At 47.4% G+C, this 18376-nt stretch overlaps 2 protein-coding genes across 4 annotated transcripts in view; one reads left to right on the forward strand and one right to left on the reverse strand.

Moving 5' to 3' along the window:
* The window catches only part of REXO4 (RNA exonuclease 4), a 95649-nt gene that overhangs the window by 62636 nt on the left and 14637 nt on the right, over positions 1 to 18376 (forward strand). For both annotated transcript variants that reach the window (XM_085613868.1, XM_085613867.1), the window contains exons 7-8: positions 15437 to 15511; positions 17729 to 17803. In XM_085613868.1, coding sequence (XP_085469994.1) covers positions 15437 to 15511; positions 17729 to 17803 — 150 coding nt within the window. The remainder of the gene's footprint in view (positions 1 to 15436; positions 15512 to 17728; positions 17804 to 18376) is intronic.
* STKLD1 (serine/threonine kinase like domain containing 1) overlaps positions 1 to 18376 on the reverse strand; it is a 366689-nt gene that overhangs the window by 39523 nt on the left and 308790 nt on the right. The window lies entirely within an intron of this gene.

Here is an 18376-nt window from a genome sequence, read left to right on the forward strand (position 1 = left end):
CAAGACCCCACCCCTACAGGATCCCCAGACCCATGGGACAACTACAATAATCCAGACATTCCAGACGTCCCACAAGATGACCTTTACCCTTCCAGGCCATCTCCACCGGAAGACTCATTAGGTTTCCACCACCTACTTCAGAGGGCGGCACATTATCACGGGGTAGAGCTACACACTGACCCGTGAGAGGAGGATTTCCTCCTCGACACCTTTTATACCACACATAGGTCTACCTCCATACTACCTATGGGGGTGATAAAACATGCGCCAGAGGTTTTTAAGGACCCAGTCAGGGCTAGGGTCATTAACCCACGCATAGAGAAAAAGTACAAAGCTGCCCCCACAGATCCTGCCTATATCAAAGGGCCAGCGCCACTGGATTCCCCAGTGGTTTCCACTGCACGGAAGAGGTCAAACTCCCAGGCGTCAGGCGAAGCACCACCCCCTGACAAAGAGTCAAAGCTACTGGACGCGTCAGGAAAGAGCACTGCGTCACAGGCAGCCAATATATGGCGTATCGCCAACACTCAAGCGCTATTGGCCAGATACGATGGAGCGCATTATGATGAATTAGAAACCATAATGGACCACCTCCCAGAAAGTTACAAAAATAGGGCCAATGAAGTAATTCAAGAGGGTAAGACTATAACTAACACCTCTATATGCTGTGCCTTAGACGCAGCAGACACAGCCTCCAGGGCCATTAACACTAGCGTCCTCCTCCGTCGCCATGCTTGGCTGAGAGTATCAGGCTTCAAACCTGAGGTACAGGCTTCCATCCTAAATCATCCCTTTGACCAAGAACACCTATTCGGCCCAAAGGTAGATGAGGCCCTCGAGAAAATGAAGAAGGACACGGAAAAGGCGAAATCTATGGGAGCCCTGCAGTCACACCCTCCTAGGCGCTCCTTTCGCCGCTCTTCCTTTCGGGGTATGACTAGAGGCTACTCCTCAGATAGCGCGTCCACTTCCTACAAATCCCCTGCTCAGTCCACCTTCACAAGGGGTTGTCAAAGAGGCGGCTATAGGGGCAATAACAATAAAGGCAGAGGCAAAACAAATACCGCCTGCTCTGCCACACCGCCTACCCAATGACTTCCCCTCCGCTCCCTCCAGACCATCCCACTACGGTCGGGGGCAGGCTACAAAATTTCCTTCAGGTCTGGGAGACCATCACCTCAGACAAATGGGTGAACCAAATGATTCGCTCAGGGTACTGCCTAGAATTGACATCTACCCCCCCAAACATTCCACCCAAGCAACGCCCAATGTCACAAGAACATTCCACATTACTAAAACAGGAGGTAATCTCCCTCCTACTAAAACAGGCAATAGAACAGGTTCCCGCCAATCAGCAAAATTTAGGGGTCTACTCCCTATATTTTCTGATACCAAAAAGAGACGAGACTCTACGACCTATTCTAGATCTCCGGCCTCTAAACACATACATACATTTGGACCATTTTCACATGGTAACACTTCAGCAGGTACTTCCGCTCCTCTCCCAGAACGACTTTCTCACCACACTGGACTTGTAAGACGCATACTTTCACATTCCGGTACACCATGCTCACAGAAAGTACCTCAGATTTGTAGTGGACGAGCAACACTACCAGTTCAAGGTGCTCCCATTCGGGGTCACAACAGCACCAAGGGTATTCACCAAGTGCCTAGCGGTAGTGGCGGCACACCTCAGAAGACAGCACATTCACGTCTTCCCATATTTGGGCGACTGGCTGATAAAAGCCACGTCCTACAACCAATGTGTACACCACACCGCCACTACAATCCAACTACTTCACCAGCTAGGCTTCACGGTGAACCACCAAAAGTCCCAGCTAACACCATCCCACATAAAGCAATACCTCGGTGCCACCATAGACACCTCAAAAGCCATAGCCTACCCCAATCCTGCCAGGATTGCAAGCATTCAGGCTTTGCGTCAAAGATTCATACCTCAACACTCTCTTCCAGCAAGAGTGTTTATGCAACTGATAGGGATGATGGCCTCTTGCATTTTCATAGTGCCTCACGCAAGACTCCAGATGCGTCCTCTCCAAGAGTGCTTAGCGTGCCAATGGAACCAGGTCCAAGGTCTGTTAACAGATCTGGTGTTGGGAGACGGTCGCACCCATCACTCTCTGCAGTGGTGGAACACCACAAATCTTTCCAGAGGTCGACCGTTCCTGGACCCGGTTCCACAAATAATACTAACAACAGACGCATCGCTCTCCGGCTGGGGAGCTCATCTATTACACATCACAGTGCAGGGCACATGGATGCCGCAACAAAAGTTACTCCATATCAACCATCTGGAGTTACTGGCAATCTTTCTAGCCCTAAAATCCTTTCAAACACAGATTTTAGGCAAAGCAGTCCTCATTCGCACAGACAACATGACGGCCATGTACTACATTCAAAAACAAGCCGGCACACACTCTCCACAGCTCTCTCAACTAGCACAGAGCATATGGAGATGGGCAATTCCACACAAAATCTTTCTCCTAGACCAACATGTCCCAGCAGTCCAAAACACCATGGCAGATCTGCTCAGCAGACAGACGCAGCAGATCCACGAGTGGGAACTTCACCCACAGGTTCTTCACCCGTTCTTTCAGATGTGGGGGCATCCACAGATAGACCTCTACGCCACCCACGAAAAGAAAAAAAAATGCCCAAGCTTCGCCGCCAGATACCCACACCCATTGTCCAAAGGCAATGCGATATGGATCAACTGGTCAGGCAAATTTGCCTACGCCTTTCCACCTCTCCCACTAATTCCATTAGTGGTGCGAAAGCTACAACAGCATTCCCTCACACTGATCCTAGTACCTCCAACGTGGGCCAGACAACCGTGGTACACCACGCTTCTGGAACTCTCGGTAGTACCACACCAAAAGCTACACCTCTCACCATGCCTCCTAACCCAGAACCATGGAGAGATCAGACATCCGGACCCAGCTCAGCTCAACCTTGCGATCTGGCTCCTGAGATCCTAGAATTCGGATACCTTAACCTTCCCCCTGACTGTATGAACGTCATCAGAGAAGCTAGACGCCCTACCACTAGAGCCTGCTACGCTGCCAAGTGGAAAAGATTTGTTGTTTATTGCCATAACAACACAATCAATCCTCTAGACGTATCTATACAGCACATCATATGCTACTTGCTCAATCTACAAAGGTGTAACCTAGCATATACATCCATTCGGCTACACCTCGCAGCAATTGCGGCTTACCTACAGAACAGACAGCACCTATCACTTTTCAGAGTGCCTGCCATTAAAGCCTTCATGGAAGGCCTAAAAAGAATAATTCCCCCCAGAGTACCACCCTCACCTGTGTGGAACTTAAATATAGTTCTCACAAGGCTAATGGGACCGCCCTTCGAACCTTTGCATAAATGCGAACTGCAATTTCTCACATGGAAAACAGCTTTTCTTGTAGCCATCACTTCCCTTGGAAGGGTCAGTGAGATACAAGCACTTACTATACAAGAACCTTTTCTCCAAATACACCAGAACAAGGTTGTTGTCCGTACCAACCCAAAATTCCTACCCAAAGTCATTTCCCCCTTTCATCTAAACCAATCGGTAGAATTACCGGTATTTTTCTCGCAACCTCAAACTGTTGCAGAAAGGGCTCTACACACGCTAGATGTTAAACGGGTCTTACTTTACTATATCCAGAGAACACAACCTTTCAGAAAGATCAAACAACTATGTGTCTCTTTCTCTCCACCACACAAAGGCAACCCCATCTCAAAATCGGGGATAGCTAGGTGGATTGTAAAATGCATACAGATTTGCTACCACAAAGCAAAACGAACGCTATCTGTTCCCCCTAAAGCCCACTCTACACGAAAGATAGGGGCTTCTATGGCTTTCCTATGGAACATCCCATTAGATGATATCTGCAAAGCAGCTACATGGTCAACGCCGCACACTTTCACTAAACATTACTGTGTAGATGTGCAAACCAAGCAACAAGCTAGTGTGGGCCAGGCTATACTAAAAACACTATTTCAAACCACTGCAACTGGAAACTGCTATATAGTCTATGCAAAAGTGTGTAATCTGCAGCTCATATGCCTCGAACAGAATATGCTACTTACCAGTATGCATATATTCTTGGCATGTAGAGCTGCAGATCTACACACGCCCACCCGCCTCCCCGGCTACCTGTATCTGTTCCAGTCTATCTTATTTAGATACAACACACATGGGTTTCTTCACTGTTATTACTACGCTCTATCTTTCCCTGTTGGCGAAAAACAATCTGAGGATGGAGCCGAAGCCCATGCGCAATACGATCCAAGGGAGGAGTCACCGAACTCGTGACTCACAAAGACTTTCCAAGAGGAAAAACAAACTGCAAACATCCGGGCCCAACACCAGATGGCGATCTATGCAAAAGTGTGTAGATCTGCAGCTCTACATGCCAAGAACAGATGCATACTGGTAAGTAGCATATTCCTTCCTCAGAATGGGGAAGGGGACAGAACATGAGGAATATGCAGGAATAAAGCGTAGCCACAAGAAAAAGAGAATAACTGAAGCTAAGTAACAACGTATTTTAGATACGTGTTTCTGTAGTTTCCTTATCTTTGAATAAATAGCCTATTTGTGAGGGTAGAAAAGAATTACAAACATGAAATCCTGAATGTGAGGAAACATGGTGTATTGTATGGGGTGGTTGGGCTACCCCACCACGTAATACACTTACCCCCTGAGGTCTGGTAGGTTTATTCTGCAAAACCCTCAGCTCAACCCCTGGGTAGCTGTGGCACTGAGCACCAAGGCTTACACAGAGAAACAAGCTTAAAGCATTTAAAAAGCACCAAGACAATTGAAGACGAAATTGTTGTGAGAAGTTGGCCTGGTATATGTTGTCTGCTAGTTATAGTGGGCACCTTGCACCAGTCCAAACAACCCTTATTGATGATTAGGTTTAACCCCTTGCATGCCCGCCCCTTTCCCCGCCCAGTGCCGCGCTTTGTATTAGCGGGCGGAGTTCATGACGAGCTGGACTCGTCATGGGCACAGCGCCACCGCAGCCCATGACGAGTCCAGCTCGTCATGGGCACTGAAGGGGTTAAGACAACCTTTATTGAAAGCTATCCTAGTGGTAGCTATGGAGAGCAGCCTTCGGGCTAAGTCTTGAAAGAGTGTAAAGCAGCTTGGTTTACCAGATTATAACCTTGAATAACTAAATGAAAGGAGAACCACACAAGGTGTATATATAAAATATATGTATTTATTACTAAGCACTCTCTACTAACCTCTTTATGAGATTAGAGAACAAGATACACAATATTAAAGCACTAGAATGACAGTAAATAGCACAATTCACAGCGGGCTCCTGGGGGAGACCGAACCATATACTAAGAAAGTGGTATAAGAACCACAACTTGACTAGACACAGTGCCTAGAGCACGTAGAATCGCTGGGACCCCAAGGAACCACCCAAGGTAGTGACACAGGGGACCCACGGGGACGCGTGCAGTGTGAGAACACAGTCGCGAGCTCCGTACAATCCTATGGGAAAGTCGCGGTTTGAATTTTAGAGTTTAAGGACACTTAGGAGAGGACTTGGAGCAAACCCTTTCGGACTTAAAAGGTTCTAAGGCCAGCACCCACGTGAGCACCGGAGTACTCGTGTTACCTAACCCAGAGAAACCGGGTGCATAGGTGTCAAATGGTGTTGGGAATCTTCGATGTCGTCAATGGAGAGTTGCTGCAAAGGGCTGCTGCCGTGGAAAGGAAAAGTGTCCGTTGTGATCCAAGCCTGGATCGAAGATGAGAAGAACCTGAAAGCAGAGGGGACAGAGTCTGGGTCACTTGCCAGTGACCAGGGGCACGATAGACTAATGCCCACCGATGTCGGGTGTTTCAGGTGCGATGAGGTGAAGCTTGACTCCACTGTCACGGAGACCAGGAAGCGTCAATGACGACCGCAAGTCTGCAGGCGAGCTGTCCCACAAAGGATGTCGAGTGCTGGGGGGTCGGTGTCTGGATTGGAGACCAACAAGCCTTGGCAACGGCAACCCTCGCGGTGAGAGTAAAACGGCTTCGGTGTGGACCAGCAAGGTCCGGTGGACTCCCCAAGCGATGGAGAGTCAGGGCACGTGTGGAGCAACCAGATAAACCCGTTGAAAGTCAAAGTACCCTTCTCAGGGACCCACAAGCCGACTGACAAGGGATCGCAAAGGGACTTCGAGAGGAATCACTAGATACCAGACCACAGGTCACTCGAGGAGTGTAGGCCAGCAATCTTCGGTGGAATCACTGCTCCGGGTCTGGACTACAAGTAGCCCAAAGCACAGCCTCAGGGATCGCCAAGAAGCATATGCTGCTGAAAATGTGCATGGTGTCCGGGGGTTCGGGTTGCACGGTCCCCACGAGGGCTTTGGATCTCAGAGTTGCTGAGAGCACGGATCGGCCTCGGGGAAGCTTGGAAACGCACCTCCTGTGTTGCAAAGTCTTCGGAGTCCTTCAGGAGCTGCGTAGATGCAAACCGGACAGATGCGTCTTTGGTGCCTGCCTTTCAGGGGAGTAACTCCTTTACTCCAAGGGAGATTCTTCGGTCATCTAACGTCGTGTAGATAGTAGAAGTTCTGGTATTCTGTAGCAGAGTTTTGTCCAGGTAAATCTAAAGTCCTCTGGTCAGGGGTTCCTACGTTATACCCAAGGAAGGGGTGGGACAAACTCTGGGGACCCACCTATGGGTGGGTCAGGACAGAGGGGTAGCTACACCCATGTCCTTTGTCCAGTTTTGCACCAGAGCAGGGGCTGAGTGCCAAATGTGCCCTCAGTGCAGACATCAAAGCACTCTTGAAATGCACCCACCCAGCCCCAATACACTAAAGCCTGTCTGGGAGGTGGTTACACCTCCCTGTGACAGAAAACCTATTGTTCAGGCTGCCCCTGCCGGAGTTTCGTCCAGCAGCAGGAGGGCAGACACGTGTCTGTGGCTGGCAGCATCCATTTTGTGATGCCAGGGTCTGTGAAGCTGGTTCCGGGTGTACCGGTGATGTCATGGTTCTCCCTCTAGTAGGGTAGAATCATACCTCCCACACCAGTTACTGGTGTGGAGGTATGATTCCAAGGTGTTTGACACCAAACACGACATGTTTCCGTGCAGCCATTCCAAAGTTAGCATTTACCGTGCGGTTATAATGCGCTTAAGAGTATATGATTTGGCTGCATCACAAACAACCCCGGAATAAAGATTCCGAATGCTGCAGAGGGGCTCTGCTCATGCGTGGGCACCCTCTCACACAAAACCCAGCACCCTGCCTTCAGGATTGATAAGGCTTGCCATAGGGGTGACTGATGGGTTTATATATGCAGTGATATGGATAGATATATGGAACCTCTATCTAAGTAAGGGGTGCATACACCACCTTACACAGGCTGCTGTAGCAGACCTGTTGTCATTTTGAATGGCTTCCCAGGGGTGGCATAATACATGCTGCAGCCCCTGGTAGGCCCCTGGGGTACCTATGCCTTGGATATATAGTATACCACATACTAGGGACTTATAAGGGTATCCCAGAATCCAATCTGTGCTGTACTTAAAGTACATGCAATCAATTTAGAGAGGAATCAGGAAAAGCTGGGACCCTGAATAGCAGGGTCCCAGCCAGACTAAAGTCGAACAAGCATTTACAATGTAATGGTCTCGGCATTGGTAAAGTTAGAGTTATTGGCATTGCTCATGACATTATTTTTGTTTATGTTTTTAAAACATTTAAAGAATCACTCTCAAATGCGAGACCTATTGCATTTGCACCCACACACAGAGCCACCTTTACACACACTGATTAAGCTATTGACATTGTAAATAACAATGCCGTTTCTCTACATGTTTTAAAAACAAAAACATAAATTAAAATAATGTCATGAGCAATGCCAATAGCTCTAACTTTAACAATGCCGAGACCGTTGCATTGTAAATGCTTGTTTTATGTTGCTTGTCTTGGTTAGTCCTAATCAAAAACGTGTTTATGCCCCCACCACGACCCGCTGTACCACTGTGCCTTGTTGCAGCCCCACGGGTACCTAGGAGTACGTGAGAGGAGAGGGGGTGCCGAGACCTCTTTCCTGTCAGTTCTGGCTGCTGAGGGGCACACGGAGCTTGTGCTGACGTCAGGCAGTGCCCCGAGACGAGCACAGTGGTTGATTGACAGGTAGTCCCACGCAGTGGTAGGCACCCTAAACAGACCGCTGTGGTGAGGTCAGTTGTTGTAGCAACACAGCTGAGGGGCAACACCCTGCGCTCTTATCACGAGCAGCGTGGGAGAGCCCGCGACCGCAGAAGCGGGAGGCGCTTCGAGGCAGAGCTGAGAGTCGCTTCGAGGCAGGGCTGATGCGCGTTTTCGTAACCTTGCGTGGGAATGCTGACAGTAGTCGAATAGCCAAGGTGGTTGCAGGGAGCGTTGTGGTGCACTTTTAAGCGCTGTATGGTTTACAGACAGTAATGTGAAGCTGTGAGTGCTGCGGAGCAGGATTCCAGGACATTTTTAGCATTTCGAGTGGTTGCCTGTAATAGAATCGCACTTAGTACTGCAGGGCAGGGCGGAGGTACAAAAATAATGTACATTACAAACAAAAAAGCTTCAGGTGCATCTTCTGAGCTGTGTGGGTGGCAGGACAAATGCCGGTCAGGACTGAGGTGCATCTTCTGAGCTTTGCGGTTGTGGCAGGGTAAATGCCGGTCAGGACTAAGGTGCTTCTTCTGAGCTGTGCTGCGGGTGGCAGGGTAAATGCCAGTCAGGACTGAGGTGCATCTTCTGAGCTGTGTGGGTGGCAGACTAAATGCCGGTCAGGACTGAGGTGCATCTTCTAAGCTGTGCGGGTGGCAGGGTAAATGCCGGTCAGGACTGAGGTGCATCTTCTGAGCTGTGCGGGTGGCAGGCTAAATGCCGATGTCGATTGGGGTGCATCTTCTGAGCTGTGCGGGTGGCAGGGTAAATGCCGGTCAGGATTGAGGTGCTTCTTCTGAGCTGTGCTGGTAGCAAGGTAAATGCCGGTCGGGACTGGGGTGCATCTTCTGAGCTGTGCGGGTGGCAGGGTAAATGCCGGTCAGGACTGAGGTGCATCTTCTGAGTTGTGTGGGTGGCAGGACAAATGCTTTATATAAATGCAATTCAAAACTTAAAGCACTTTGACTACAATAGACAAACTAGAATGGTAGTGTGCTAAAGTGTGATACTAGCTCCCTCAGTCCAGGCCGTGTCTCCCTCCCCCAAGATCCCCCCTCCCCCCGCCTGTGTGTATCTCGCCCCACGGGGCCCGAATTCGCGCTGTCTTTCAACCGCTTGCGTTGGAGGCGCAGGGGCAGATGTTTAGCCATTCACAGTAAGCCTGTGTCAAGCGTCACATGTCTGGGCACAAAGGCATCGTGCCATTCACGGAGCGCGAGCTTTGTGTGCGCAGGAGACACAGTGAGGGACTTCGCACAATAATCCCATAGCGGCATAAACACTCCGCGCCCCTTTGCTCTGCTTCTTTCCAAGGCGCCATCGAGCGCCGGGTTTTGTTAAAATGCATTAGCCTTTCTCGGCTGATTGATCCAGTACAGTTTTCCCGGGAGCAGTCCATCGACCTTTCTTGATCCCTCCCATTTCGTTTCAAGGCATCAAAGGCAGGGCGCATGTGCTGAACGTGGGAAAACCGTGTGCCATTGACTGTAAAATTTGGATATTTCCTCACAGAGACAGTTTACCTCACATTCAGAGCCGGGAATGTATCTTTGCACCCAAACCTTGTGGTTGAATTGAAATAGCGGGGGGCGTTGCTGGGATTTCCCACGCTGCGAGGGGGCATCCTGTCAGAGAGGAATATTGTCAGTCGGGAGTGCGGAAGAGGGAGGGCGACCAAGAACACCATCCCCGTAGTGCAAATAACGGAACACCATCCCCGTTGCAGTGTCATAGCATTCCGCCGCCGCCTTTCTCCGAGGCGAAGCAGAAATGCCTCGGAGAAAGGCAGCGGCGTTTCCGGATTCGGGGGCGTGTTTTGCTTTTCTCTCCTCTTGCCATTGGCTGGAGGAGATAATTAGAAAAGTTGAAAAAAACACGCCCCCGAATCCGAAAAGGACGGGGCCTGTTCGGAGTGACGGACCTCTTCTCCAATGGCTGGCCAGCATTCAAGAGGCCAGCCAATGGAGAAGAGGGGAGAAGAGGGGCGGGTTCAAGCCCCTCTTCTCCAAGTCATTATGTCTAGCGAGCGAGACTGCGCAAGCGCAGCCTTCGCTAGCCGAGACCTAAAAACAGTGAAACATCAGCAAAAAGTGGGGGTAACCATAAGAAGCAGATCCTACTCTCTTACAATCGACACCACACTTAAGACATCCGACACCAATTTATAAAAATGGATTGTATATTTATAAGTTTTTAGACACTATAACAAAACAGACTTACCAAAGGGTTTCGGAGAAATAGATTTTACTAGCAAAACTAAATCAAAGCAATTTCACTCAATCGCGAATAAGCCTTTGCAAAGTCAACGAATTGGACACAGAGAAAAAGTTTAATAGAAAATAAAGGTAAGTGTCAATGCAGTCGATTAGAAGTACTTGGGGTGTCTAATTCCGGCAGGAAACTAGTCGGGGGTACTAGTAAGGTCCTCACGAACAGTTACCTTCACAGAAGAAGCAGTCCTCCATCAGTTCTAGGCACTTTATCTGTGTTGCAATGGATTCCTATGGAGTGATGCAATGAAGGCTTCTGAAGATGCTGTAAGGATTCTGTGGATGCGATGTGGTTGACGGGGGGGCTTCCTGCAGGGATTCCTAGGTCCACGAAGAGGGTTGACACCCCATGAAGTCCTCTCCGATCTGGCCGAAGTCCTGTCCTTCCCATGCCGATAACTTGCCTCCTAAGGGTCGCAGCGACTCTCCAGCAGCACACCTGGGCTCAGTGAACTCTGGTGCAACTCTGTGCATTGGTCCTCAGAGCTGCACAGCGGTGGTGGTAGCGTTGTGACGATTTTAGGCTATTTACTTGCCCCTGCAGGCTTCTTCAGCTGTTGTATCCCTGTGCTGTGAATAGGAGGCCAATAAGCTGACCCTTGGAGTTCTCTTGGCTGGACTGGGCTCTGAAGACCGCTTCTTCTCGAGCAGGATACGGCAGGTATAGACCTTCTTTGCCAGTCACCAGATGCAGCAGGTGCAGTCCTCATCGGTGCAGCCTCTTTGCTGGTCCCTTGGTGCAGCAGGGCAGTCCTTCCAAGCCTGGATAGATCTACGGTGTGAGGGTCAGGGGCACCCTCTTTATGCTCGGAAAGAGCCCTCATGCCAGGATGCAATTGGCAGTTAATGGGCTACTAGGTGTCCTGATACAAAACTAATGCCAACATGCACACGAATAATAAGCTGTTGAATCCAAATTACAACAGTTTATGGGTTGTGCTACTAACGCCAAGGCGCCTGTCCAATGACGACTTCCGGTAAACATCCAAGCTATAGTGCAAGAAGGAAGAGTTCCTTTTGCTGGCGCGAGCACTTTTCAATGGGCTATGCAATAGCCATTATCAAAATTAATCCAGAGGTGTCCTCCCACTTGGTGACCACTCCCTATGGATTGTGACATCTGGCTATCCCCGAATGCACCATTCTGCCCACGCCTAAGGTGGCGATACACCTTTCTCAGTTTTCAGACCTCACTAGCCCACCCCTGGGGTGTGGCTACATCAGGGCTACATGCATCTGGGGAAACCGGTTTGGCAACTGGTTTCCTCTCTCTTCACCCTGTGCATGCCTGCCTCATAACAATGGGGCAGCCCTCCCCTGGTGTTGCACATCTGCCCTTCAAATGCAGCTTCACCTTTGAAGCCTGCCTTTTGGGGCTGCCCCCCAAGTGGCTTCCTGCAGGAGGGAGGTGATATCATATCCCTGGCTTGCAATTCTCTCATTGTTCTCCTTCCTGAGAGTCGTTGGCGCATCTCTCCTGGTGGTCAGAAAGCGGTCTCGTGAAGTAGGCTCCATTTGTGCCCGGGAATGCACAGGAGTTTTAAAAGCAACAAAGTGGCAGCTTTGCTAAAGCTGCACACTGCAACAAGTTACATAAGTTTTGACTTGAGATACAAGTCGGTTTTAATATAACAAGTTGTTTGATACTTTGAGTGCTCACTTTGGCTGCACTATTCAAGAGTTAGCTCAGCTGAGGGGTCGGCGTGTAACCTTGTACTCGCCAATTGGGTGATCAAATCTTTCCACAGTATAAACGGTTGTTTAGCATGTTTTACTGTCAGGACATGTAAAGTACACGTTCTGCCTGTGTCATATGTTGCACTTTGCCTTTGGGGGCTCGGTAGGCCTGCCAGAGGGGTGACTTAAACACATGTTCAGGGAAAGTGGTGGCTTTGCCATTGCTCTCATGGCAGAGTCGGGCTAGAAGGGCAGTGGCGGACCGGGGGACTTGTTTTAGTTGGAGGACCTCCAGGGTAGCACAATCTGTGTTGTAAGCCCTGGGGTACCTCTCTAACTTGCATGTCCTGGGTACCATTTACTAGGGCCTTGCTGGTAAGTTTACCATTTGCAATTGGGTACAGCCAATTTGATATTTACTTTAGCGTCAAAAAACTAGGGGATGAGCATTCTAAAAGGCATTTCTTGCACTGAAGTACTGATTAGGGAAAATCAGTGTTACTCTAGCCCTGCAAATCCTAACAGTAGTGCTGTGAATGTATGTATGCAATCCCAGATTGCAGTGCAAAAGACACATATCAGAGACAGGAATCCCTCTAGCCCATGTCGAAGACACATTCTCTCTGCTGGAAGGCGTTATAATGCCCTCTGCTGGTTCTTTCTTTGCCAGGTAATAATATATCTTAATACAGAGAATGATCTACCAAGAAATGGTACTGTTGAACAGCTTTTCCTTTGTTCTTTCCTGCAAAACCTACAAACAGCAGGTCAACCACAAGCAAGTCGTTGCTCCTATCTATTTAAAACCCAAGAGCCTGCCTAGGATCCATTCTATATAGTCTGAGTGGTGAAGAGGAAAAACATAGGCAAAGTTATTACTGATCTGCATATAAATGGGAAACCAAGTGTGCATGACCAGCTTGTCTAGAGGGCTGTGTATGTGGTGTATTAACCAAAATCGTTTGGAGTTTGTTGACCTTCATGAGAAAGTGATTGCAGTTAGGAAAACTGTTTTCAGTGTCAACAATATCATAAAGCATGTGTGCATCACCTCGAATGGCGATGCTATTGGAAATGTCCCAACTAAGTTGAGGTCAACAGGACACCACAAAGGGAGTGTGAGAAAATGTATGCCTCAGTGCTTTCACAAAGCAAATCCCTAACGGAGATTTAAACAGCAAAGGCTGATCTAGTAAATATAAGAATGAAGAAAAAGTGGGAAAGTAGCCTTTAAGTGTCCGTGACGTGAGGTCTTGCTTGGCCAAAAATTGAACGAATGTCAAAAAATCCAACAGATCGATGTAGAGGATCCACATGTTCTGAAGAACACCAAACATTAGCACGACAGCCTGGCTATACAGACTTAGTAGAGGGCATTCGTGGCCCTTGTGCAGTTGAGCCCCATTTAAAGGCATATTTTTTCTATCCTTACTTACAGTAGGGCCTAAGGCATACTTGAAACATCTTTGGGGCTCCTGCTTCACCAGAACAACATCTGTCAGAAGGTAGACTAAAATAATCTAGGTCTCTGTCCACCTTTCAGTTTTGAGGCATGTACATTCAGCACCCTAGGCTGCAGGACCTGGCCCCATCAGATGTGAGAGAAGATCTTCTCTTTGAGGAAACAAAATCAGAGGGCATGTACTGAATGCCAACAGTTTTAAATACCAGAACATCTCTTGTCAATCCAGTGCTTCAGGTGCAACCCTAAAACGCAGTGCCATTTTGTTTTGTGTAATCCCTGGAATTGGGAGAAACACATAGTGGTTACTGACATTTCAATGCATTTGGAACATATTGCTGAGGACATCCAAAGAGAAAACTAGAAGGCACAAAAGATCTGGAATTTTGCGTTTGCCGAAAGCAAAGAGGTCCACTTACAGGCAGGATCACAAAAGTCAGGTGAACTTGAGATGAGGTTCCCATTTGTGATCTGCCATAAAGGTTCTGAGCATCCACCCTCGAGTTTATTGATCCACTAAGTGATTGATTCTCAAAGAAACTTGATTCAAAATGGCCCGGCACCAGAACTTGAGAGCCCTATTTTGTGTATTTGTAAAGTGTACTGCGAGGGTATCCTGGCTCTGAGCAGGTGTGGGCCTATCCTTGCATATGGTAGGTTTATTAATTGAAAAGCCAGGTTTTCAGCTCCTTGTAGAAAAAATAGAGCAGTAGGCTCTGATGTGGAGAGGGAGGCTATTCCACACTTTAGGAGCCATGTAAGAGCGCCCCTCCTCCTGACCTGGTACAGTGTATAGGTGAGATGAGAGCGAGTAGGAGTCCTGGTAGCGGTGGCATCTGGGCGGTTGGTAGAAGTAGATGCACCAGTTTGTGTAGCTGGGGCCTTTTGATGTGTAGTGCCTTGAATGTGTGTGTGAGACTTCTGAAATGAGTGTTTGTGTATTGGGAGCCATTGGGGCTCCCAGATTTGTGGTGTGATGTAAGTTCTGTGTGGGAGGTTAAGGATGAGTCTAGCTGCTGAACCCAAAAAGGACTGTCTGTAAGCACTTGAATCTATTTTCCTTTCACAGAAAGGCCTCCAGATTCTTACAAATGACCATCAACTCTAGCACATTGATGTTTGTTTTTAAATGCCCTTGTCAACCGAAAGACGAGGTATCCTTTACCACTGCTAGCTTAGAAGGTAGGAAGAACATTTTTGAAAGGTTTGATGGATGGCACTGTCAAACATGATGGCCAGTGGTTTAACTTTTACAAAGTTTTTTATTTTTCAAAAACTAACTCCCAAAGCAGGAGTTTGTTTTTGAAAAATAACAAAAAACGAATGACCCCTAACAGTGTCACAGAGCCCCTACAATAAATGTTAAGGTACACTGCTTCAGAACAGAGTTAGTCCCAGATACGCCTCTTAAGGGTGTGAGGTTGTGCCTTCTATGGCGCCTTATTGTCTCATCGGTGGAGGAACAGAGCCATGACTAAAGTTCTAATGATGCCACCTGCCTGAAATGGGTGGAGGTATTGCTAGGGAATATCACTTTCAGGATAATGATGGGTAATTCAATTCAAAGAAGGGGAAGGCAGAAGGAAGTAGGAAGTATTCATCAGAAGTAGGTAGTTTTATTTCTAAAACGGGTCACAAGGATGCAGGGGGTTGCTGCCATTGCTGGTTCTGGATGGGAATTTATGGCAAAGAGCTAAATTGCTCAGGAAATGTAATGAGTCAGAGCTATTTATTTTCACCTTCATGTGAAAGTGCAATGTCCTGTTTAGAATGTTGCTCCATAATTTCCATGTGATATCATCAGTTTTTCTTTTTCTTATAGATCTTGTTCCTTGACCATCCAAGAAAAAGAATCCGTGATACGCAGCGTTATAAACCTTTCAAACAGGAAGTCAAGGTAATGTAAAGAATTACTGTAATCATTGAAATAGGTCTATGAACAATGAGTTAGGGTTCCACCCAGATTGCTAGACTGGAGGTGTCTCAGGAATACTCGCAGGGAGAAGCATTTTGTGGAAAGATTGCTGTTTAAGTGCCACTCCCATGCAGGCAACACACATGCTTATATGAATTGGAATGCATTCAGTATCCCATTCAGTGCTTTAACTGAGTGCTTGATGCAATCCAGCCATTTGCAGTTACATGCTAGGAAGCCCTCCATTTTGCTAAGTGATGCTCTTCAGTACCAAGGACTGAGCTGGTACAACCAGTATCATCCCTTTCCCCCAGAGTGACACTTCTCACCTTGGCTAGATAATGATGAATGCTGCCCTGACACCTCAGTGTCCAAGAAAGACTTTGCAGGTTGAAAAGTTGTGTCTGCCATCCGTTGGAGATTGGATTACTGAATGCATTATAACCTGGAAAGTTGCGGGAGGGGGCCTTTGAGGTGGCCGCCAACTAATAAGGCTCTGCCCACTGGGATGAAAATCTGGCATTAATCCAACCCGCCTGCTACAACTTTTGCTTGCCAAGATTAGAAGAATCTTGAGAAGGTCTTGGTATTCTAACTCTCACCGTATCTCATACACTGACACTCCATGTTTTAACAGCCTTGCGTTCTTCATAATATTTCTTCCTCCTACCCTGTTGCTTAACTTATCGTGTCCTACTCAAACGTTCCAATTCTTCCACAATATGTGGTTCTCCCAGAATGTCTCCCATCAACGGTCAGCTAATCTTCATGCATGGTGTTCTTTGCCTGAAAAACTCAAAAGGACTCACCCCTGACGTGGAAAGGGGAGTGAACCTATAGTCTTCAGTGCGGTTCAGCAACACTTCTATTCAATTCTTTCCCCCTAATTTGACTAGATACGTGGTTTATTTTAATGTCCCATTAAACCTCTGTTACTTCATCCGTTTGACGATGTTATATTGTACACCTCTTGTGTAAAACACTTATGTCCCAAAAACTCACCCATCATTTTATTATCAGTAAGAAGACATCGCAGGCGCTCCACTGCAGCAGCCTGGAACACCATGTTTACCCAATTTAAGGAGCTGGTTAGAGAAGACCTTCCCCCACCCTTCCCTTTTACCCCCTGAGATAGCTATGCCATCATCGTTGCCACACCCCACCTTCATCAGCTTCACAAACCCCTCCATACTAGGTCAGAGTATCCCTCCCCTCACGTAATGCCGGGGTATGGTGACCGGGATACCCATGTGACCATCACCCCATTTACCCAGTCTCGTACAACGCCCAGCCCACGCCTACTTCCTCTCTCCTGTATATCCCCTTAAAGATCTCGCTCGTGCTGATCCCCCTTGTTGCTTCTCTCTCCTCGCACTTTCCCCCAGTTTCCCTGACACCCGTGTTAATGACGGAGGTTTTCTCTTCCTTTCTCACCACATCCGTTCCTATAGGGCACATGGGATGACTAAGTTTAGAGCCTTGTTTGATACATTTCATGTGGATGTACATCCGGTGACCTATTGCTCAAATCGTGCTACTGTATAACCTACAAAATATGTCTGAGACAATGTTTGTTACCTGAACTGCTTGTTATGCGTGTACATCCACCTATGATTCTTTCAATGCTGTAACATGGCTGTCGGCTATTTTTTCACATGACATGATGTAATCAAAACCTTAACCCAAAACCGCAATAAAAAAATTATAATAAAAGAAGTGGTAGTGATTTCACTTTCAAACTCCACCTCTGAGCACCTAGAAAATGATGAGCACTGAGGAGTGTCCCAAGCACCACAGTCCTACAATCTCGGGAGCTACTTCATCCCAAGGCTCCTTAGGAACTTTACGACAAAGCATAGAGCAGTCCTAATCTTGTGGGACTTATCACTTAACCGGTAGTAGGGCAGTGAAAACTACTGACAGGAGATAACTATATACAAGGGAGAAAGGGTACATACAACATGCTTTCAGCTGGTAGTTTTGTAGCACAAATTATATGGGCTTGTACAATAATGAATGGGGTAGTTTGCACATGGTAGCAACTTTCCCTTTCCAAAAACTAGCATTTTTGACTGTGTGTACATTTTATCAGGGCACATTGTGCACCATATAGAATATGTTTCTTTTAAAATGTTGCTTCTGGACTGTTACTGATTACAAATACTTCACAGTTCTAGTGTTTGGTTTTTCTGCTTCTAGTCTGGAAGGCCGTCTCTGAAACTGCTGTGCAGCAAGCTCTTGAATGTGAAGGTGCAGACATCAGAGCACTCCTCGGTGAGTACATTCTCCGATCATAGACCTCAACATCCATTTGTTCTTTACACAACTTTGCAAGAATAGGAGATCAAATGCTCCAGTATGCACTGTTGGTGCTAGAGAATGATATTAGATATTTTTCTTTTCTTTGTCCACATATTCCCAAATACTGCTTGTTTTAAGTGATTCTCAGAATTCCATAGACCCAGTATGCATACTGCCAAGAGCATCTTTGAAAAGACAGCACCATGTTAACTTTCTCTACTGTTTTCTGTACATAAACTGATGCTTTCATCACCAAGAGGAGTAGGCAGTTTTAGCCCAGTGATAATGGGTCCAGGGAGATATTGACCCATTTGAGATCCTTCTCTACTCAATTACATTCAAAAGGCCTGTGCCCACATACCTGTCCTATAATTGTGAATGTTTTAAAGAACAAGAAGCTGCACAGTCATATATAGAGAGAAGCAGGCGTCTGACCACAAGCATCCACAAACAAAAACAGTAGACAGAAACCTGTGTGGAGGATGTTATGTTCTATGTATGGTGCCCGTCTCACTTGGGAGGGTATCTTGGCACTTAATGAAGGAC

This window comes from Triturus cristatus, chromosome 1_2, assembly GCF_964204655.1.
Source record: "Triturus cristatus chromosome 1_2, aTriCri1.1, whole genome shotgun sequence".
NCBI lineage: Eukaryota > Metazoa > Chordata > Amphibia > Caudata > Salamandridae > Triturus > Triturus cristatus.